This window comes from Pezoporus occidentalis, unplaced genomic scaffold (assembly GCF_034315485.1).
Source record: "Pezoporus occidentalis ecotype Australia unplaced genomic scaffold, CSIRO_AGI_Poc_V1 ctg541, whole genome shotgun sequence".
Classification (NCBI taxonomy): Eukaryota; Metazoa; Chordata; class Aves; order Psittaciformes; family Psittacidae; genus Pezoporus; species Pezoporus occidentalis.
The window spans coordinates 25,895-49,154 of NW_026915879.1; the positions used below are offsets into that span (position 1 = coordinate 25,895).

The 23,260-nt window shown below is 61.3% G+C and overlaps 3 protein-coding genes across 6 annotated transcripts; 1 reads left to right on the forward strand and 2 right to left on the reverse strand.

Annotated features, from left to right (window-relative positions):
* Positions 1-709: 709 nt before the first annotated feature.
* IKBKG (inhibitor of nuclear factor kappa B kinase regulatory subunit gamma) lies at positions 710-9,782 on the reverse strand. Its single transcript, XM_062637937.1, has 13 exons — positions 9,695-9,782; positions 8,489-8,674; positions 7,269-8,413; positions 6,733-6,800; positions 6,599-6,673; positions 6,425-6,506; positions 5,250-5,359; positions 4,354-4,494; positions 3,359-3,455; positions 2,646-2,783; positions 1,783-1,910; positions 1,112-1,161; positions 710-862 (listed from the first exon to the last, which is right to left on the reverse strand). The coding sequence occupies exons 1-13, from the start codon at positions 9,780-9,782 to the stop codon at positions 750-752; spliced, it is 2,421 nt and encodes an 806-aa protein (XP_062493921.1). The 3' UTR covers positions 710-749.
* FAM3A (FAM3 metabolism regulating signaling molecule A) lies at positions 6,876-23,260 on the reverse strand. Of its 4 annotated transcripts, none has more exons than XM_062637945.1 (10): positions 23,237-23,260; positions 21,356-21,460; positions 21,228-21,251; positions 21,034-21,157; positions 20,035-20,093; positions 19,872-19,922; positions 19,654-19,738; positions 19,308-19,434; positions 19,084-19,222; positions 6,876-6,887 (listed from the first exon to the last, which is right to left on the reverse strand). In XM_062637945.1, exons 1-9 carry the CDS (start codon positions 23,247-23,249, stop codon positions 19,124-19,126), a joined length of 687 nt encoding a protein of 228 aa, XP_062493929.1. In that variant the 5' UTR covers positions 23,250-23,260; the 3' UTR covers positions 6,876-6,887; positions 19,084-19,123. The 4 variants fall into 4 exon arrangements, with proteins under 4 accessions (XP_062493929.1, XP_062493926.1, XP_062493928.1 ...); XM_062637942.1 differs by having other exon boundaries at positions 19,084-19,242; XM_062637944.1 differs by lacking the exon at positions 21,228-21,251 and having other exon boundaries at positions 19,084-19,242.
* Positions 9,969-19,112, forward strand: G6PD (glucose-6-phosphate dehydrogenase). Its single transcript, XM_062637941.1, has 13 exons — positions 9,969-10,022; positions 11,115-11,242; positions 11,716-11,753; positions 12,753-12,861; positions 13,326-13,543; positions 14,967-15,122; positions 15,218-15,343; positions 15,422-15,515; positions 15,808-15,994; positions 16,890-17,125; positions 17,864-17,940; positions 18,050-18,142; positions 18,331-19,112. The coding sequence occupies exons 1-13, from the start codon at positions 9,980-9,982 to the stop codon at positions 18,419-18,421; spliced, it is 1,596 nt and encodes a 531-aa protein (XP_062493925.1). The 5' UTR covers positions 9,969-9,979; the 3' UTR covers positions 18,422-19,112.

Below are 23,260 nucleotides of genomic sequence, written 5' to 3' on the forward strand. Positions count from 1 at the left end.
CACCCAAAAATGACCCAAACAGCCCCAAATCCACCCAAAAATGACCCAGAACGGCCCCAAACCCACCCCAAAATGACCTGGAACAGCCCCAAATCCACCCAGAAATGACTTGAAACGGCCCCAAATATGACCCGAAACAGCCCCAAATGCACCCAAATCTGACCCAAAAAAGTGCGAATTCAGCCAAAAATGATCCAAAACGGCCCAAAATTTACCCAAAACAGCCCAAAATGAACCAAAATGCACCCAAACCCGCTCCAAATGCCCCAAAACCGAGCCGCCCGCCCTGAAATGCACCAAAACGCCCCCAACTGACCCAAACCGACAGGAAACAGCCCCAAAATGAGAGGAAACAGCCCCAAAATGAGAGGAAACGGCCCCAAAACACCCCCCACCCATGGGGTCCTCATAGGGGTCACCTGACCCCTGCCCCTCCCCCCAACCCCCCCCCATTTATGACGCCTCCCCCCAAAAACCCAACGTGGGGTGGGGGGGGGGCCGATGAATGCCCTCGGGGGGGGGAGGGGGGGGGGGAGGGGGAGGTGGATTTGGGGGGGGGGCGGGGGGAGGGGCCGGGACCCCCCATATCCGTGGGGCAATAAAGTGGAAAACTGAGATTTACCCCTCTGGGTTCATTGTGTTTAATGGGGGAGCCCCCCCCCAAGGGCCCCCAATTTGGGGGGGGTCCCTTCTGTGATGGGGGTGGGGGTTGGGGTGCAGGGGGGGGGTGTTTTGGGGGTGCCCCCCCCTCACTTGATGCAATCCATGACGTGGATCTGGAGCGTGTCCATGTCCGGGGCCTTGTACAGGCACTTGGGGCAGCAGAGCTCGGGCTCCTCCTCGGGGGGGGGCCCCCCCAAACCTATGGGGGTGAATGGGGGGGAACATGAGACCCTGCCCCCCCCAAAAGGGGGGTGTAAAAAGGGGGGGTCCCCACAAACTTATTGGGGTGAATGGGGGGGAACATCAGACCCTGCCCCCCCCAAAAGGGGGGTGTAAAAAGGGGGGGTCCCCACAAACTTATTGGGGTGAATGGGGGGAACCATCAGACCCTGCCCCCCCCCAAATTGGGGGTGTAAAGAGGGGGTTCCCCCTCCCCCCAAGCACTCACCCCCCCCAGCGGGCTCCGAGTGCCGGTTCCTCATCTCCTCCATGCGGATCCTATGGGGGGGGAGGGGATTTGGGGTCAGTTTGTGAGGGGTGATGGGGGGGTGGGGGGGGACTCAGTGTTTGGGGGGGGACTCAGTGATTTAGGGGCGGCTTTGGGTCAGTTTTGAGTGATTTTTGGGTCGGTTTTATGCTGTTTTGGGTCAATTTTAGGCAGTTTTGAGTCAGTTTGGGGTGATTTTGGGGGTCCCTTTGGGGTGATTTGTCGTGGTTTTGGGTCAGTTTTGGGGTGGTTTTTGGGTTCCTTTGGAGTGATTTGGGGCGGTTTTGGGTCAGTTTTGGGGTGGTTTTGGGTCAGTTTTGGGGTGATTTGAGGAGGTTTTGGGTCAGTTTTGGGGCGGTTTTTGGGTGATTTGGGGCGTTTTTGGGGTGATTTGGGGCGGTTTGGGGGTGATTTCAGTTTTGGGGTGATTTGGGGCAGTTTTGTGGTGATTTGGGGCGGTTTGGGGGTGTTTTGGGGTGATTTGGGTCAGTTTTGGGGTGATTTGAGGCGGTTTTGGGGCGGTTTTGGGTCAGTTTTGGGGCGGTTTTGGGTCAGTTTTGGGGCGGTTTTGGGGTGTTTTGGGGCGGTTTTGGGTCAGTTTTGGGGTAGTTTTGGGGCTGTTCTGCCCTCACCGCGCCGCCCCCTCGGTCTCCAGGCGCCGCCGCAGCTGCTCCAGCTCCTCCTGCAGCGCCTCCCGCTGGGCGTGGAGCTGCTCCCGCGCCGCCCGCTCCGCAGCGAAGTCCGCCTTGAAGATATCGGCCTGGGGGGGCAATGGGGGTGATGGGGCAATGGGGACAATGGGGGCAATGGGGGTGATGGGGGTGAGGGGGCAATGGGGGTGATGGGGGTGATGGGGCAATGGGGGGAATGGGGACAATGGGGGGAATGGGGACAATGGGGGTAAGGGGGGTAATGGAATGGGGGCAATGGGGGGTAAGGGGGGAATGGAATGGGGGCAATGGGGGTAATGGGGGAATGGGGACAATGGTTGCAATAGGGGCAATGGGGGCAAATGGGTAATGGGGTGCAATGGGGGCAATGACAGTAATGGGGGCAAGAAGAGCAATTGTGGTAATGGGGGTAATGGGAGTAATGGGGGCAATAGGGTAAGGGGCGTAATGGTTGCAATGGGGGAAATAGGGGGGAAATGGGGGGTAATGGGGGGCAATGGGGACAATGAGGGACATAAGGGACAATGGGGGACATGGGGGGTAATGTGGGGCAATGGGGGACATGGGGGGCAATAGGGACAATGAGGGACATAAGGGGCAATGGGGGACATGGGAGGCAATGGGATCATTGAGGGCAATGGGGGCAATGGGGACATGGGAGGCAATGGGGGCAATGGGATCATTGAGGGCAATGGGGGGCAATGGGGACATGGGGGCAACGGGGGCAATGGGGATATGGGGCGCAATGGAGATATGGGGGGGAAGGGGGACATGGGGGGCAATGGGGGTCCATGGGGGTCCCTGTGGGTCAGGGGGGCTCAGACCTGGGCCTGCAGCACGGGGATGGTCTCCAGCTGCGCGCGCTGGGCCTGGGCCTGGGCCTCCAGGCGATCGATGCGATCCTGCTTGGCCGCCAGCGCCTCCTCGGCGGCGCGGAGCCGGGCGCGTGCCAGGGCCAGGTCCTGCACCGGGGAAAAGGGGGTCAATGGGGCCCAGTGGGGTCAATGGGGATCAATGGGGTCAATGGGGATCAATGGGGTCAATGGGGATCAATGGGGTCAATGGGGATCAATGGGTTCAATGGGGATCAATGGGGTCAAGGGGGCTTAATGGGGTTCAATGGGGTCAGTGGGGCTCAATGGGGCTCAATGAGGTCAGTGGGGCTCCATGGGATCAATGGAGCTTAATGGGGATCAATAGGGCTCAATGGGGTCAATGAGACTCAATGGGGCTTAATGGGTCTCAATGGAGCTTAATGGGCCTCAGTGGGGTCAATGGGGCTCCATGGGGCTCAGTGGGGTCAATGGGGCCCAATGGGACTCAATGGGGCTCAATGGGGCTCAGTGGGGTCAATGGGGCTCAATGAGACTCAATGGGGCTCCGTGGGGTCAATGGGGCTCAATGAGACTCAGTGGGGCTCCATGGGGCTCAGTGGGGTCAATGGGGCTCAATGAGACTCAATAGGGCTCAGTGGGGTCAATGGGGCTCCATGGGCTCAATGGGGACCTGCCCCCATGGTGCCGGTGCTGGCCCACACCTGGCTGCGCCGGTCGCCCTCCAGGCTGGCCTTGATGTGGGCATCGTACTCCTGGAAGAGGTGGTGGTAGGCGGCCTGGAGCTGCACCAGCTTCCGCCTGTAGGGACGGGGGCGAGGGGTTGGGGTCACCCGGTACCGACTGACACCGGGTACTGACTGACACCCGGTAACCACTGACACCTGGTAACCATTGACACCGGGTAACCACTGACACCCGGTAACCACTGACACCTGGTACCGACTGACACCGGGTAACAACTGACACCCGGTAACGACTGACACCTGGTAACCATTGACACCCGGTAAGCACTGATACCAGGTAACCACTGACATATGGTAACCATGGACACCCGGTAACCATGGACACCTGGTAACCACTGACACCCGGTAACCATTGATACCTGGTAACCATGGACACCTGGTAACCATTGACACCCGGTAACCATTGACACCAGGTAACCATGGACACCCGGTAACCATGGACACCTGGTAACCATGGACACCCGGTAACCACTGACACCCGGTAACCATTGACACCCGGTAACCATTGACACCAGGTAACCATTGACACCCGGTAACCATTGACACCCGGTAACCATTGACACCCGGTAACCATTGATACCCCGTACCAACTAACACCAGGTAACAACTGACACCCAGTAACCACCACCCATTAATGACTGACCCCCAGTAACGACTGGACCCCCGCTAACCATGGACACCTGGTAACCCCTGCTCCCCACTGACACCCGGTAACCATTGCTACCCCGTACCAACTAACACCAGGTAACAAATGACACCCAGTAACCACCACCCATTAATGACTGACCCCCAGTAACGACTGACCCCCGCTCCCCCCTGACCCCCTGCTCCCCATTGACCCCCGCTCCCCCCTGACCCCCTGCTCCCCATTGACCCCCTGCTCCCCATTGACCCCCGCTCCCCCCTGACCCCCGCTCCCCATTGACCACCGCTCCCCATTGACCCCCGCTCACTTCTCGTCGCTCGCCCGCTGCCGCTCCACCCTCAGCGCTGTCTCCAGGTTGTGGCCCTGCAGTCGGAGCTGATCCAGCTGCAGGGCATGGCCCGAGGCCGCCGCCTCCAGCGCCCGGCACCGCGACTGCGCCGCCTGCGCCCTGCCGGGGCCACCCCACATAGCACCCATGGCACCCATAGGGACCCCATAGCACCCATAGGGACCCCATGGCACCCATAGGGACCCCATAGCACCCATGGCACCCATAGGGACCCCATGGCACCCATAGGGACCCCATAGCACCCATGGCACCCATAGGGACCCCATGGCACCCATAGGGACCCCATAGCACCCATAGGGACCCCATAGCACCCATGGCACCCATAGGGACCCCATAGCACCCATGGCACCCATAGGGACCCCATAGCACCCATGGCACCCATAGGGACCCCATAGCACCCATGGCACCCATAGGGACCCCATAGCACCCATAGGGACCCCATAGCACCCATGGCACCCATAGGGAACCCATAGCACCCATGGCACCCACAGCACCCATGGAGACCCCACGGCACCCATAGAGACATCATGAAGACCCCATGAAGACCCCATAGAGACCTCATAGAGACCTCATAGAGACTCCATGGCACCCATAGAGACCCCATAGAGACCCCATGGCACCCATAGAAACCCCACAGCATCCACAGAGACACCATAGCACCCATAGAGACCCCATACCACCCTATGGACACCCCACAGGGATGGCACAGCACCCCTTAGACACCCCATAGCACCCCACAGGCACCTCATAGAGACCCCATAGCATCCCATGGACACCCCATAGAGACCCCATAAACACCCCATAGAGCCCCCATAGCCACCCCACGGCCCCCCATGCCCCCCCGCTGCCGGCACCGCTGCTCCAGCTCCTGGCGCTCCCTGCGCCCGCTCTCCAGCAGCTCCTGGCTCTCCTGCAGCTCCAGCAGCAGCGACGTCACCTGCGCCTGCACCGCGGCCTTGTCCTGCTGCGGGCACGGGCGGCACCGAGGCCCCATTGAGCCCCATTGAGCCCCATTGAGTTCCCATTGAGTCCCCATTGAGGCCCCAGCATGGCCCCGGGGTGTCCCCATTGAGTCCCCATTGAGTTCCCATTGAGTCCCCATTGAGTCCCCATTGAGGCCCCAGCATGGCCCCGGGGTGTCCCCATTGAGTTCCCATTGAGTTCCCATTGAGCCCCATTGAGGCCCCATCGAGTCCCCAGCATGGCCCCGGGGTGTCCCCATTGAGTCCCCATTGAGTTCCCATTGAGCCCCACTGAGGCCCCATCGAGTCCCCAGCATGGCCCCGGGGTGTCCCCATTGAGTTCCCATTGAGTCCCCATTGAGTCCCCATTGAGCCCCACTGAGGCCCCATTGAGTCCCCAGCATGGCCCCAGTGTGTCTCCATTGAGTCCCCATTGCATCCCCATTGAGTTCCCATTGAGTCCTCATCGATTCCCAATCGAGTCTCCATTGAGTCTCAATTGAGGCCCCATTGAGTCTCAATTGAGGCCCCATTGAGTCCCCACTGTGCCCCCACTGAGTCCCCATTGTGCCCCCAATGTATCCCCATTGTGCCGCCCCCCTTCCCATTGTGCCCCCATTGTATCCTCATTGCATCCCCATTGTGCCCCCATTGCATCCCCATTGTGCCCCCATTGTATCCCCATTGTGCTCCCACTGAGTCCCCATTCTGCCCCCATTGTATCCTCATTGCATCCTCATTGGGCCCCCACTGCATCCCCATTGTGCCCCCATTGCATCCCCATTGTGCCCCCATTGCATCCCCATTGCATCCCCATTGTATCCCCATTGTGCCCCCATTGCATCCCCATTGTGCCCCCATTGCATCCCCATTGTGCCCCCACTGCATCCCCATTGTGCCCCCATTGTGCCCCAATTGCATCCCCATTGTGCCCCCATTGTATCCCCATTGTGCCCCCATTGTATCCCCATTGTGCTCCCACTGAGTCCCCATTCTGCCCCCATTGTATCCCCCCTGTGCCCCCCTTGCATCCCCCCCGTGCCCCACTGCCCCCCGTGCCCCGGTACCTCCAGCTGCCTGCGCAGCGCCTGCAGCTGCAGCTCCGCGCTCTGAGCCACCTCCACCGCGCGCGCCTCCGCTGCCACCAACCTGGGGGGGGCACAGCACAAGGGGGGGTCCCCTCATTGCTTCCCCCCCCCCATAACCCCCCCTTTATCCCCCCCTTGTCCCCATGGACTCACGCAGCCTCGGCCGCCGCCAGCCTCCGCCTCAGCTCCGTGGGGCTGCGGGGACACAAAGGGGGGTGCTGGGGGTATTGGGGTGTCCCCATGGGGCGGGGGGGACGTGGGGGGGGAATGGGGACAGCGACGCTCACCTGGGGGCACCGGGGGCCTCGTCAGCAGGGTCAGAGGGGAGCAGCTCCTCTGGGGGCCCCAAGGGGGGCTGAAGGGACAGGAGGGGCTATGAAGGGACATGGGGGGCATGGGGGGGACATGGAGGGGGACATGAGGGGGATATGGGGGGGATGGGGGGGGACATGGGGGGGACATGGAAGGACATGGGGGGGATATGGGGGGGGACATGGAGGGGGACATGAGGGGGATATGGGGGGGGACAGGGGGAGGATATGGGGGGGATATGGGGGGATATGGGGGGGACATGGAGGGGGACATGAGGGGGATATGGGGGGGACGGGGGGGGATATGGGGGGATATGGGGGGGACATGGAGGGGGACATGAGGGGATATGGGGGAGACATGGAGGGACATGGGGGGGATATGGGGGGGACAGTGAGGGGACATAGGGGGCATGGGGGGACATAGAGGAGAACATGGGGGGGATATGGGGGAGACATGGAGGGACATGGGGGGGATACGAGGACAGGAAGGGGGCACGGGGGTGGTGACGCACCCTGGTGGTGGCATTGGCGGCCATGGTGGTGGCCATGATGGCGCCATTGATAGCATTGGTGGTGGCCATGGAGGTGGCGTTGGTGGCCATGGTGGTGATGTTGGTGGCCGTGTTCACGGTGTTAGTGAGCGTGGTGATGGTGGCTGCGGCGGGGATGGCGCAGGCCATGGAGGTGCTGGTGATGGCCATGGAGGTGGCAGTGGTGCTGGTGCCCATAGTGGTGCTATTGGCCATTGCGGCGCCATTGGTGGCCATGGCGGTGGCGCTGGTGGCCATGGATGTGCTGGTATTGGCCCCAGAGGTGTCGTTGTCAGCCACTGTCACGGCGCTGGTGCCCATAGCGGTGCTGTTGGCCAGGGCAGTGTCATCGTTGGCCACGGTGATGCCATTGTTGGCTACAGCGGTGTCATTGTTGGCCACAGTGGTGTCATTGCTGGCCGCGGTCATGGTGCTGGTGCCCACAGCAGTGGTGTTGCCCATGCTGGTGCTGTTGTTGCCCATGGCGGTGTCACTGTTGGCCTTGGTCACGGCGCTGGTGCCCATAGTGGTGCTATTGGCTATGGCGGCGCCATTGTTGCCCAAGGTGGTGCCGTTGTTGGCCATGGCCATGGTGCCAGGGCCCATGGCGGGGCCATTATTGCCCATGGTGGCGCCGCTGTTGGCGATGGCGGTGCTGTTGCTGGCCATGGTCATGGTGCCGGTGCCCATAGAGGTGCCATTGGTGACCATGATGATGCTGTTGTTGGCCATGGCAGTGGCATTCTTGGCCATGGTGATGCCGTTGTTGGCCATGGTGATGCCACTGTTGGCCATGGTGATGGTGTTATTGGCCATGGTGATGCCGTTGTTGGCCATGGTGACGCCACTGTTGGCCATGGTGATGGTGTTATTGGCCATGGTGATGCCGTTGTTGGCCATGGTGACGCCACTGTTGGCCATGGTGACGCCGTTGTTGGCCATGGTGATGGTGTTATTGGCCATGGTGACGCCACTGTTGGCCATGGTGACGCCGTTGTTGGCCATGGTGACGCCGTTGTTGGCCATGGTGACGCCACTGTTGGCCATGGTGACGCCACTGTTGGCCATGGTGACGCCACTGTTGGCCATGGTGATGCCGTTGTTGGCCATGGTGATGCCGTTGTTGCCTATAGAAGTGCCGTTGTTGGCAGTGGCGGTGCCGTTGTTGGCCATGGCCGCGGTGCCGGTGCCCACGGAGGCACCATTGCTGGTGGTGGCGGTGGTGGCGGCGATGGCGGCGTCGCGCTGGGCCCGCAGGCGCTGCACCAGGCTCCGCGCCTGCCCCACGCGGCCCCGCAGCAGCTCCCGCTCGGCCCCGCGCAGCCCCTGCAGCCGCCGCAGCTCCTGGCAGCGGCCCCGCAGCACCTCCGAGCAACGGCGCAGGGCGGCTGTGGCGGGGGGACGGGGATGGGGATGGGGACGGGATAGAGGGGACGGAGATGGGGATAGGGATGGAAATGGGGATGGGATATAGGGATGGGGATAGGATAGAGGAAAGGATATGGGGATGGGATAGAGGGGATGGAGATGGGATATGGGATACAGGCGACGGAGATGGGGATAGGGATGGAAATGGGGATGGGATAGAGGGATGGAGATTGGATAGAGGAAAGGATATGGGGATGGGATAGAGGGGATGGAGATGGGATATGGGATACAGGGGACGGAGATGGGGATAGGGATGGAAATGGGGATGGGATATAGGGATGGAGATAGGATAGAGGAAAGGATATGGGGATGGAAATGGGGATGGGATAGAGGGGATGGAGATGGGAGAGAAAAGATAGATATGGGATATGGGAATGGAGATGGGATATGGGATAGAGGTGATGGATATGGGATATAGGGAAGGATATGGGGATGGAAATAGGATATAGGGATGGATATTGGGATGGATATAGGATAAAGAGAACAGAAATGGGATAGAATAAAATATAAATATGGGGAAATAAATGTAACAAATACAGACCCCCCACAGAACCCTATAGACACCCATAGACCCCCATTACCCCCATAGACCCCCATTCCCCCCCATAAACCCCCATTACCCTCCATAGACCCCCATTCCCCCCATAGACCCCCATTCCCCCCCATAGACCCCCATTTCCCCCCATAGAACTCCATTCCCCCCCATAAACCCCCATTACCCTCCATAGACCCCCATTTCCCCCCATAGACCCCCATTCCCCCCCATAGACCCCCATTCTCCCCCCATAAACCCCCATTCCCCCCATAGACCCCCATTTCCCCCCATAGAACTCCTTCCCCCCCCATAGACCCCCATTCCCCCCCCATAGACCCCCCCCCCATAGACCCCCATTCCCCCCCATAGACCCCCATTCCCCCCCATAGACCCCCATTACCCTCCATAGACCCCCATCCCCCCATCCCCCCCCCTCCCCCCTCACCCCTCAGTTCCCGGTTCTCCTCCCGCAGCCGCTGCAGCGCCTCCGCCCCTCCCCCCCCCCCCGCCGCCTCCTCCGCGGCCGCCGCCATTGCCGAGGCCCCGCCGCCCCCCGGGGGCCGCTTCCGGCTTCCGCCGGAAGTGCGGCCCGCCCCCCGCCTCCTCCCATTGGCTGAAGGGGGGCGCCCGTCCCCTCCCCTCCGTGCCTATTGGCTCAGCGCCGGAGGAAGCTCGAAGGGGATTGGCTGGCGGGGACCGGGCCGGGGGGGGCGTGGCCGGCGACCAGGAAATGGGGAGCCGCGCGAGCGTGAGGGGAGCGGAGGAGCCGGGAGGTGGGGGAGGGGAGGGGAGGGGAGGGGGAAGTGGGGGGAGAAGGGGGGGAGGGGCGGCAATGGGGGGCAATGGGGGGGTCAATGGGGGTCTATGGGGGGTCAATGGGGGTCTATGGGGGGTCAATGGGGGCAAAAGGGGGTCTATGCGGGGCAATGGGGAGGTAATCTATGGGGGGCAATGGGGGTCTATGGGGGCAAAAAGGGGGGGGGAATGGGGGGCTATGGGTGCAATGAGGGGGTAAATGGGGGTCTATGGGGGTAAATGGGGGCAAAAGGGGGTCTATGGGGGGCAATGGGGAGCAATGGGGGTCTATGGGGGGTCAATGGGGGCAAAAGGGGGTCTATGGGGGGAATGGGAGGGGCAATGGGGGCAAAAGGGGGTCTATGGGGGGCAATGGGGGTCTATGGGGGGCAATGGGGGGTCAATGGGGGCAAAAGGGGGTCTATGGGGGGCAATGGGGGTCTATGGGGGGCAATGGGCAAAAGGGGGTCTATGGGGGGCAATGGGGGTCTATGGGGGGCAATGGGAGGGGCAATGGGGCAAAAGGGGGTCTATGGGGGGAATGGGGGTCTATGGGGGGCAATGGGGGGGTAAATGGGGTCAAAAGGGGGTCTATGGGGGCAATGGGAGGGGCAATGGGGCAAAAGGGGGTCTATGGGGGGAATGGGGGTCTATGAGGGGCAATGGGGGGGTAAATGGGGGTCTTTGGTGGAGCAGTGGGGGTCTATGGGGGGCAATGGGCGTCTATGGGGGGTAAATGGGGGTTTATGGGGGTCTATGGGGGGAAATGGTTGGGTAATGGGGGTCTATGGGAGCCATTGGGTGCTATGGGGGGCATTGGGGGGCAGGGGTGCGGATGGGACTTTGTGGGGGGAAGGGGGGTCCGCGGAGGGGCAGTTGTGGGTCTGGGGGGGGGGAGGGTGCAGAGGAAGCTTCTGCCCCGCAAGTCCTCAGCCCCGCCCCCCCCAAGTCCTGCCCCACGCCTCCTCCCCCCACCCCTCCCCCCAACCGCCCGATCCTGCCCAACGAGTCCGGGCGCTGCCCCTCCCCCCCACGGGCCCTGCCCCCCAGCTGCCGGCGCTGCCCCATAGGACCCATGGCGGGGCTGGAGCCGGGCCGGGGCCGCTCCGAGGGCTGCGGGCTCCTGCGGGAGGAGCTGAGCCAGGATGGGGCCTTCCTATGGGGCCAGCCCCACATCTTCATCATCTTCGGGGCCTCCGTGAGCCATGGGTCAGGGGCATGTGTGGGGCTGGGGGAATATGGGACGCTAGGGGCTGTATTGCAGTCAAAGTGTGGGGCTGGGGGGATATGGGGTGTTCAGGGCTCCATTGGGGTCAATGTGTGGAGCTGGGGGGGGGATATGGGGCGCTAGGGGTTGTATTGGGGTCAATATGTGGGGGTGTATATGGGGCGGTAGGGGCTCTATTGGCATCAATGTGTGGGGCTGGGGGGGGATATGGGGCGCTAGGGTCTCTATTGGGGGTAATGTGTGGGGCTGGGGGGAGATATGGGTCTCTATGGGGGGGAAGGGAAGGGGAACAGGAACAGGAAGAGGCCGCTGCTGTGGGGGAGGGAGGGGCCGGTGGCCTGATGGGGGGGGGGCTGAGTGGGAAGGGGCGGGGCCAAGGGCAGCCCCATGGCTGCACTGAGCTGTGCCCAGCCTCAGCCTCAGCCCCTGTCTCTGCCCCATAGGGTGACCTGGCCAGGAAGAAGATCTACCCCACCATCTGGTACAGCCCCATTGACGCCCCCAGCCCCACTGATCCCCACTGACCCTCCCTGGCCCCATTGATCCCCAGTGACCCGCCAATAGCCCCATTGAACCCCACAGTCCCAGCGACTTCCATTGACCCCTATGGCCCCACTGACCCCCACTGACCTCCCATGGCCCCTTTGACCCCCATGGCCCCACTGACCCCCTATGCCCCATTGACCCCAATGTCCTCATTGACCCCCATGGCCCCATTGACCCCAATGTCCCCAGTGACCCCCATGGCCCTAAGGCCCCCCCGATGCCCCCCCTGCCCTCAGTGTTCCCATTAGGAGCCACCCCTGTCCCTAAGGGTCCCCAGGGGCACTGGGACCACCCTGGGCAGCCCTGTCCCTGGTGGCTCCATTGTCATGGGGGGGTCTCCAGTGCCATTGGGCACCATTGGACACCATTGGGCGCCATTGGGTACCATTGTGTGCCATTGAGCACCACTGGGTGCCATTGAGCACTATTGGGTGCCATTGGGCACCATTGGGTACCATTGTGTGCCATTGAGAACCATTGGGTACCATTGGGTGCCATTGAGCACCATTGGGTACCATGGGGTACCATTGAGCACCAGTGTGTGCCATTGAGCGCCATTGGGTAACATTGAGCACCATTGTGTGCCATTGAGCGCCATTGGGTACCATTGGGTGCCATTGAGCACCATTGGGTACCATTGGGTACCACTGAGCACTATTGGGCGCCATTGGGTACCATTGTGTGCCATTGAGAACCATTGGGTGCCATTGGGTGCCATTGAGCACCATTGGGTACCATGGGGTGCCATTGAGCACCAGTGTGTGCCATTGAGCGCCATTGGGTGCCATTGAGCACCATTGGGTGCCATTGAGCACCATTGGGTGCCATGGGTGCCATTGAGCACCATTGGGTACCATTGGGTGCCATTGAGCACCATTGGGTGCCATTGGGTGCCATTGAGCACCATTGGGTGCCATGGGTGCCGCGGTCGCAGGTGGCTCTTCCGGGACGGGCTGCTCCCCGAGGACATTCACTTCATCGGCTTCGCACGCTCCCCGCTGACGGTGGAGCTGATCCGGGAGCGGACGCTGCCGCACCTCAAGGTGCCCATGGAGCCCATTGACCTCCACTGTCCCCATTGCCCCCCACTGCCCACCATTGTCCCCATTGACCCCATTGACGCCCATTGACCTCCATTGAGCCCCATTGCCCCCCATTGACGCCATTGCCCCCCATTGGCCACTATTGACCACCATTGAGCCCCACTGATTCCCATTGACGCCCATTGGCCACCATTGCCTCCCATTGAGCCCCATTGACTCACATTGACCACCATTGTCTCCGTTGGCTCCCATTGAGCCCCATTGTGTTGTCCCCATTGGCCCCCAATGCCCACCATTGAGCCCCGTTGACTCCCATTGACCCCCATTGACTCCCATTGTCTCCCATTGAGCCCCATTGCCCCTCATTGACTCCCGTTGACCCCCACTGACACCATTTCCCCCCATTGACTCCCATTGCCCCCATTGTCCCTCCTCAACCCTATTGCCCCCCATTGACCCCACAGGCAACCCCCGAGGACTCCCCGCTCCTGGAGCGCTTCTTCTCCCGGCACCGCTTCGTGCAGGGCCCCTATGGGGACGCGGCCCCGTTCGAGCGCCTGGCGGCGGCGCTGGGGCAGCTGCCGGGGGGGGCCCGCAGCCACCGCCTCTTTTACCTGGCCCTGCCCCCCGGGCTCTACGCCACCGTCACCAGGCTCATCCGGCAGCACTGCATGGGGCAGGGGTAGGGCCCGCGGGGTAACATCGAGGTGCTATGGGGTAACACGGGGATTGCATGGAGACAGCATAGGGATGCTATGGGGTAACACAGGGATAGCATGGGGTAACATGGGGATAGCATGGAGACAGCATGGGGATGCTATGGGGTAACACAGGGATAGCATGGGGTAACATGGGGATAGCATGAGGATAACATGGGGCTGCTATGGGGTAAACATGGGGATAACATGGAGACAGCATGGGGATGCTATGGGGTAACACAGGGATAGCATGGGGTAACATGGGGATAGCATGAGGATAACATGGGGCTGCTATGGGGTAAACATGGGGATAACATGGAGACAGCATGGGGATGCTATGGGGTAACACAGGGATAGCATGGGGTAACATGGGGATAACATGGAGACAGCATGGGGATGCTATGGGGTAACACAGGGATAGCATGGGGTAACATGGGGATAGCATGGAGACAGCATGGGGATGCTATGGGGTAACACAGGGATAGCATGGGGTAACATGGGGATAGCATGAGGATAACATGGGGCTGCTATGGGGTAAACATGGGGATAACATGGAGACAGCATGGGGATGCTATGGGGTAACACAGGGATAGCATGGGGTAACATGGGGATAACATGGAGACAGCATGGGGATGCTATGGGGTAACACAGGGATAGCATGGGGTAACATGGGGATAGCATGGAGACAGCATGGGGATGCTATGGGGTAACACAGGGATAGCATGGGGTAACATGGGGATAGCATGAGGATAACATGGGGCTGCTATGGGGTAAACATGGGGATGACATGGGACACGGTAGGGACAGCATGGGGATAACATGGGGACAGCAGTTGGACACCATGGGATAGGGGTTGGGGCAGCGTTGGGGGGGGGCCACAAGGGGAGCATGGGGACGGGTAGGACATGGGGATACCATGGGGACATGGGACATGTCACCCTGATCCTCATATTCCTCTATCCCGTATCCCCATATCCCTAATCCCCATATCCCCTTATCACTATATCCTGTATCCCATATCCCTGTATTGCTATATCCCATGTCCCATATCCCCCTATCCCTCTATCCTGTATCTCCATGCCCTATTCCTCCATCCCATATCCCTCTATCCCGTATCCCTGTATCTCTCTATCCCATATCCCATACCCCCTATCCCCACATCCCTATACCCCCATACCCCCCTATCCCTCCATCCCGTACCCCTCTATCCCATATCCCCAATCCCCCATCCCATACCCCCCTATCCCCACATCCCTATACCCCCATAACCCCCTATCCCTCCATCCCATACCCCTCTATCCCATATCCCCCATCCCATACCCCCCTATCCCCACATCCCTATACCCCCATACCCCTCTATCCCATATCCCCAATCCCCCATCCCATATCCCCTATCCCCCATCCCAGCTGGAACCGCGTCATCGTGGAGAAGCCCTTTGGCCGGGACCTGGCGAGCTCGGACGCGCTCTCGGCGCACCTGAGCGCGCTCTTCCGCGAGGAGCAGATCTACCGCATCGACCACTACCTGGGCAAGGAGATGGTGCAGAACCTCATGGTGCTCCGGTGGGGCCCGGCTCCACCACCGCCACCGGGGGGGGGACAGGCACCGCGGGCCTCTCACCTCCTCCTCACCCCCATCCCGTCCCCGTCCCCTCCAGCTTCGGCAACCGCATCTTCGGCCCCATCTGGAACCGCGACAACGTGGCCTGCGTGGTCGTCACCTTCAAGGAGCCCTTCGGCACCGAGGGCCGGGGCGGCTACTTCGATGACTTCGGCATCATCCGGTGAGGACGATGTGTGGGGGGGTGGGGAGAAGGCCTTTTGGTGCCCCATGGTGCCAGCCCCCCGGCTCTGCCCCACAGGGACGTGATGCAGAATCACCTCCTGCAGATGCTCTGCTTGGTGGCCATGGAGAAACCGGCCTCCACCAACCCCGATGATGTGCGGGATGAAAAGGTCCATGACCCCATAGAGTCCCCATAGTGTCCCTATAGTGACCCCATAGCATCCCCATAGTCACCCCATAGAGTCCCCATAGCGACCCCATAGTGTTCCCATAGCATCCACATAGTGACCCCATAGTGACCCCATGATGTCACCTCCCTCTCCACCCCATCTCCATGTCCTCAGTGGTGACCCCATACCTACATCACATCTCCATGTCATCAATGGTGGCCTCATAACCATGTCCCCATCTCCATCTCGTCAATGGTGGCCCCATAACCACGTCGTTGCCCCCCCCCCGCAGGTGAAGGTGCTCAAGTGCATCAGCCCGGTGGCCCCAGAGGACGTGGTCCTTGGCCAGTATGTGGGGAACCCTGAGGGCCCCCCCGAGGCCCACAAGGGTTACTTGGATGACCCCACGGTGCCATCCGGCTCCACCACGGCTACGTTCGCGGCCGCCATCCTGCGCGTGGCCAATGAGCGCTGGGATGGTGAGTGGGGGTGTGTGTGGGGGGGACAGACATGGTGGCCATAGGCAGGGGCATGGTGGTGATGGTGATCATGGGTTGACTGTGATGGTGATGACCACAATGGTCATGATCGTGACAGTGATGAGCATGGTCATGTCAACCTTGGGTCCTCATGATGCCGACCTTGTCCATGGGGCTGATCTTGCCCATGGTGCTGTTGCCATATCCTTGGTGGTGAGGCTGTGCCCATGGTTCTCATGCCCTGTCCATGGTGCTGACTCCCTATCCCTGGGGTGACCCTGTCCATGGTGCTGAGGCCCTGTCCATGATAGTCATACCATGGACATGGTGCCATGTCCATAGTGCTCATACTGTGTCCATGGTGCTCATACCATGACCATGGTGCTGATGCACTATCAGTGGGGAGACCCTGTCCATGGTGCTTAGCCCCTGTCCATGGTGCTGAGCCTGTGTCACTGACCCTATCCATGGTGCTGAGCTCCTGTCCATGGTGCTGACCCTGCTGTCCCTGTCCATGGTACTGATGCCCTGTCCATGGTGCTGAGCCCCTGTCATCATTGACCTTGTCCATGGTGCTGAACCTGCTGTCACTGACCCTGTCCATGGTGCTGATGCCCTGTCCATGGTGCTGAGCCCCTGTCATCATTGACCTTGTCCATGGTGCTGAACCTGCTGTCATTGACCCTGTCCATGGTGCTGATGCCCTGTCCGTGGTGCTGATGCCCTGTCCGTGGTGCTGAGCCCCTGTCCGTGGTGCTGACTCTGCTGTCACTGACCTTGTCCGTGGTGCTGAGCCCCTGTCCATGGTGCTGATGCCCTGCCCGTGGTGCTGAGCCCCTGTCCCCGCTGCTCTCGCCGTCCCTTGCCCTCACGCTGTGCCCTGGCGCGGCGGCAGGGGTCCCGTTCGTGCTGCGCTGCGGGAAGGCGCTGAACGAGCGCAAGGCCGAGGTGCGGCTGCAGTTCCGGGACGTGCCCGGGGACATCTTCGGCCGGCAGTGCAAGCGCAACGAGCTGGTGGTGCGCGTGCAGCCCGACGAGGCCGTCTACACCAAGATGATGACCAAGAAACCGGGGCTCTTCCTCAGCCCCGAGGAGTCCGAGCTCGACCTCACCTACGGCAACCGCTACAAGGTGGGGCGGGGGGGGCGCAAATGGGACCCAAGGGAGGGGCAAACGGGAGTGAAAATGGGACAAAAGGACCCAAAAGAGGACCTGGGAACCCCAAAATTCATGTGAAACCCAAAAATGGGACCTGGGAACCCCAAAAATGGCTCTGAGAATGCCCAAAAATGGGACTTCGAGAGCCAAAGAATGGGATTTAAAGAGCCCAAAATGGGACAAAAGGACCAAAAATAGGAGCTGGGAGCCCAAAAATGGGACTTAAGTGCCCAAAAATGGACTTAAAAGAGCTCAAAAGGGGACTTAAAGAGCCAAAAATGGGATGAAATGACCCAAAATAGGAGCTGGGACCCCAAAATCGTTCACAGGGAACCCAAAAATGGCTCTTGCAGAGCCCAAAAAAGGGACTTACTTAAAGAGCCCAAAATGGGACCTGGGGACCCAAAAATGGGAGGAAAGGACCCAAATAGGAGCTGGGACCCCAAAATTCCTGGGAAACCCAAAAATGACACCTGAAGACCCCAAAATAGGACCTGGGAACACAAAATAGCCCAAACTAACCCCAAAAATAGGACCTAGGACCCCAAAGTAGCTCCTGGGGAACCCAAAAAGGGACACGGATGCATCAAAATGACCTCCAAAAAGGGCCCTGGGGAACCCAAAAGAGCCCAAAATGACCTCAAAAATGGGCCCTGGTGAACCCAAAATGGCCCAAACTGACCCCAAAACTGCCCCCCCCTTCCCCCCCAGGATGTGAAGCTGCCGGATGCCTACGAGCGCCTCATCCTGGACGTCTTCTGCGGGAACCAGATGCACTTCGTGCGCAGGTGGGGCCCCCCCCATCTATGAGTCCCTATGGGGTGCTCCCCCCCCATCTATGGGTCCCTTTGGGGTGCTGCCCCCCCACTTACGGGTCACTGTGGGGCCCCCCCATAGCGATGAGCTGCGGGAGGCCTGGCGCATCTTCACCCCATTGCTGCACAGCATCGAGGAGCGCAAGGAGAGACCCATCCCCTACGTGTTCGGCAGGTATGGGGGGCGCTATGGGGCAGGTTCGGGGCTGAGGGGGCACTCGGGGGGGATGGGACAGGGGTTATGGGGTGTTATGGAGCAGGCTGGGGGGTTCTGGGGTGGTTTGGGAGGGGTCAGTGGGGTCCTGCTATGGGGCAGGGGGTCCCGCTATGGGGCAGCCCCTCACCTGCTCCACCCCCCTCCAGCCGAGGCCCCCCCGAAGCCGATGAGCTGCTGAAGCGCGCCGGGTTCCTCTACGAGGGCACCTATCGCTGGGTGAACCCGCACAAGCTCTGACCCACAGCGCCCCATAGCGCCTAATGGGCCCCATGCTCCCCCTGGCTTCCACCTGCCCTGGCCCCTGGGCTGGGGCTGAGGGCCCCTCCTGCCCCATAGCCCCTCCATTCTGCCCCATAGTGCTGCTAACCTGCCCCAAAGCCACTCCATTCTGCCCCATAGTGCTGCTAACCTGCCCCATAGCCATTCCATTCTGCCCCATAGAAACTCCATTCTGCCCCATAATCACTCCATTCTGCCCCATAATCACTCCATTCTGCCCCATAGTGCTAACCTGCCCCATAGCCACTCCATTCTGCCCCATAGCGCTGCTAACTGACCCCATAGACACTCCATTCTGCCCCACACCCATCCAGCCTGCCCTATAGTGCTTCCATGCTGCCCCATAGATACCTCATCCTGCCCCATACCCCCACCCCCCCCCCAAGCTGGGACCAAAGCACCCCCAATGCCCCCTAACCCCCTCATTACCCCCTTCATACCCCCCCCCATTAACACAGGCCCCTGTTCATCATCCCCTTCCTGTGGTACGTACGGGGCAGCCCCATAACACTTACGGGTCCAGCCCCACATCACTTATGGGTCCAGCCCCACACAAACCACCTCCATTTGGGCCCAGCCTTTATTTGCCCCCTGGGACCACACAGTGGAGGGGGAGGTGAGAAGGTGCCACTTATGGGTCCGGGGGGGGGCACTTATGGGTCAGGAGGGGTCGGGGGCCCTGCGGGGGACGCAGCCCTCGAGCTCCAGCGCCTCCGGCCACCCCTCGTACTTGTTGGAGCCGCGGCTGTTCCGGACGTGCTGCGGGGATGGGAGCAGCGCTATGGGGCAGCCCCACAAGTGCCGCCCCCCCCAGCCCCATAAGTACCTCCCCCCCAAGCCGTACCTGCTCAAAGGGGCTCCGCTCCTGCACCCCTTTGGCCCCCAGGAAGACCCAACTGTCCCGAAAGGCCAGGTCCATGGCGACGGCGCTGCCCAGCTCCCCAAAGAGGCGCCGGGACTCCTCCGTTAACCTGGACGGGAACAGGGGCCTTGAGAGCCCCATAGCGCCCCATAGCGCCCCAGGGCACCCTATATTGCCCCATAACGCTCTATAGTGCACCATAGCACCGTATAGTGCACCATAGCGCCCTATTTTGTTCCATGGGGCCCTATAGTGTCCCGTAGTGCCCTATATTCCCCATAGCGCCCTATAGGGCCCTATATTGCCCCACAGCTCCCCATAGCGTTACTTGGTGGCGGGGTCATCGTAGGAAGCCACCAGCACCAAGGTCCCCTCGTGCAGCGGCCGCAGGAACTTGAGCAGCTCCTCCACATCTATGGGGGGGGGGGGGGAGGAGGGGGGGGTCAAAAGGGGGTGGGGGAGGGGGGGGACACCCCATTCATGGAGCCCCTCCCCCCCAAATAAACCCCCTCCCCCCTCCCCCGGCGCGGTTTCGCCCTCACTCACCCCCCGCCCACATGTCGAAGGCGCGCGCGGCGATGAGCTCCCCATTGACTCCTATGGGGGGGAGGGGGGGGAGGGGGGAGGGGTATGAGGGCCCCTCTCTGCCCCCCACGACCCCAGTGGAAGGGGTGGGGGGAGGGGGATTTAAGCCCCTCCCCCCCCTCACCGTTGACCAGGGCGATGTTGAGGCCTCGGCCCACGTTGTTCTTGACGCTGCTCATTAACCTGGGGGGCAATGGGGGGGGCAATGGGGGTCAGTGGGGGGCAATGGGGGTCAATGGGGGGCAATGGGGGTCAGTGGGGGGCAATGGGGGGCAGTGGGGGGCAATGGGGGTCAGTGGGGGGCAATGGGGGTCAGTGGGGGGAGGGCAATGGGGGTCATGGGGGGCAATGGGGCAGTGGGGGTCAGGGGGGCAATGGGGGGCAATGGGGGTCAGTGGGGGGCAATGGGGGTCAGTGGGGGGCAATGGGGGTCAGTGGGGGGCAATGGGGGTCAGTGGGGGGCAATGGGGGTCAGTGGGGGGCAATGGGGGTCAGAGGGGGGCAATGGGGGTCAGTGGGGGGCAATGGGGGTCAGTGGGGGCAATGGAGGTCAGTGGGGGCAATGGGGGTCAGTGGGGGGCAATGGGGGTCAGTGGGGGGCAATGGAGGTCAGTGGGGGCAATGGGGGTCAGTGGGGGGCAATGGAGGTCAGTGGGGGGCAATGGGGGTCAGTGGGGGCAATGGGGGTCAGTGGGGGGCAATGGGGGTCAGAGGGGGGCAATGCGGGTCAGTGGGGGGCAATGGGGGTCAAGGGGGGTGATGGGGGGCAGTGGGGGCAATGGGGGTCAGTGGGGAGCAATGGAGGTCAGTGAGGGGCAATGTGGGTCAGAGGAGGGCAATGGGGGTCAGAGGGGGGCAATGGAGGTCAGTGAGGGGCAATGTGGGTCAGAGGAGGGCAGTGGGGGGCAATGGGGGTCAGTGGGGGGCAATGGGGGTCAGTGGAGGTGATTGGGGGGATGGCAATGGGGGTCAATGGGAGGTGGTGGGGGCGATGGAGTCAATGGGGGGCAATGGAGGCGGAGGGGAGTCAATAGAGCTCAATGGGGGGTGGGGGAGGGGAGTCAATAGAGCTCAATGGGGGGTGGGGGATGGGAGGAGGGGGTGGGGTGGGGGAGGGGCTCACACGCGGTCCTCGAGGCAGATCTTGGGCCCGATGACGTTGGCGGCGCCGCTGACCAATCGGAAGGCGAAATGGGCGGGGGGGCAGGGCCGGGGGAGCCCGCACTTGAACCGGGGGGGGCGGGGCGCTGGGGGGGGGCGGGGCACGTCACAAGCCACGCCCCTTCCCCCACACCCCGCCCCTCCCCCGTCACGTACCTGCTGTGGGCGGGGCCTCAGGGCCTAGGGGTGGGGAAAGGGGGGGGAGGGGAAGCGTTAGAGCCCCCCCGATCATGTGACCCCTGTGTGAGTCCTCCCCCCGCCAGGGGGCGCCCCCCGGTACTCACGGGCCAGCAGGAGGCGCTGCAGCGCAGGGGGGGTGCGGGGGGGCCCCAGCAGGACCCAGCCCAGGAGCCAAAGGAGCCCCAGGGCGGCCGCAAAGCGCAGGGGGGCTGCGGGGGCAGGGAGCTGCCCCATAGAGCCCCATAGAAACACAGCAACCCCATAGAAACACAGCAACCCCATAGAAACACAGAGCAACCCCATAGAAACACATAGCAACCCCATAGAAACACAGCAACCCCATAGAAACCACACAGCAACCCCATAGAAACCACAGAGCAACCCCATAGAAACACAGAGCAACCCCATAGAAACACACAGCAACCCCATAGAAACACACAGCAACCCCATAGAAACACAGCAACCCCATAGAAACACAGAGCAACCCCATAGAAACACAGAGCAACCCCATAGAAACACAGCAACCCCATAGAAACACAGCAACCCCATAGAAACACACAGCAACCCCATAGGAACACAGAGCAACCCCATAGAAACACACAGCAACCCCATAGAAACACAGCAACCCCATAGAAACACAGAGCAACCCCATAGAAACACACAGCAACCCCATAGAAACACACAGCAACCCCATAGAAACCACACAGCAACCCCATAGAAACACAGCAACCCCATAGAAACACAGCAACCCCATAGAAACACAGAGCAACCCCATAGAAACACAGCAACCCCATAGAAACCACAGAGCAACCCCATAGAAACCACAGAGCAACCCCATAGAAACACAGCAACCCCATAGAAACACAGCAACCCCATAGAAACACAGCAACCCCATAGAAACACACAGCAACCCCATAGAAACCACAGAGGAACCCCATAGAAACCACAGAGACATCCCACAGAGACCCATAAAAAACACAGAGAACCCCATAGAGCCCCAAAACCACCACATCGAGTCCCATATCCACCCCCTAGAGCCCTAGAACCATCCCATAGACCCCAAAACCGCCCCATGGAGCCCCAAACCGCCCCACAGCCTCCCCATAGAGCCCCATAGCCCACAGAGCCCCATACCCACCCCATAGAACCCCAAACCGCCCATAGAGCCCCATACCCACCCCATAGAGCCCGAAACCCCATAGAGCCCCATAACCACCCCATAGAGCCCCAAACCCCACAACCACGCTGCCGCGCCCCACAACCACTCCATAGAGCCCCATAACCACCCCATAGAGCCCCATACTGCCCATAGAGCCCCATAACCACCCCATAGAGCCCCAAACTGCCCCATAGAGCCCCATACCCACCCCATAGAGCCCCAAACCGCCCATAGAGCCCCATAACCACCCCATAGAGCCCCAAACTGCCCCATAGAGCCCCATACCCACCCCATATATCCCCATAACCACCCATAGAGCCCCATAACCACCCCATAGAGCCCCAAACTGCCCCATAGAGCCCCATACCCACCCCATATATCCCCATAACCACCCATAGAGCCCCATAACCACCTCATAGAGCCCCAAACTGCCCCATAGAGCCCCATACCCACCCCATATATCCCCATAACCACCCAGAGCCCCATAACCACCTCATAGAGCCCCAAACGGCCCCATAGAGCCCCATACCCACCCCATAGAGCCCCATAACCACCCCATAGAGCCCCATACTTACCCCATAGAGCCCCAAACTGCCCCATAGAGCCCCATACCCACCCCATATATCCCCATAACCACCCAGAGCCCCATAACCACCTCATAGAGCCCCAAACGGCCCCATAGAGCCCCAGACCGCCCATAGAGCCCCATAACCACCCCATAGAGCCCCAGACTGCCCCATAGAGCCCCATAACCACCCCATAGAGCCCCAAACTGCCCCACAGAGCCCCATACCCACCCCATAGAGCCCCACAGACCCCCCCGTACCCGCCAGCCGCATCGCTCAGCCCG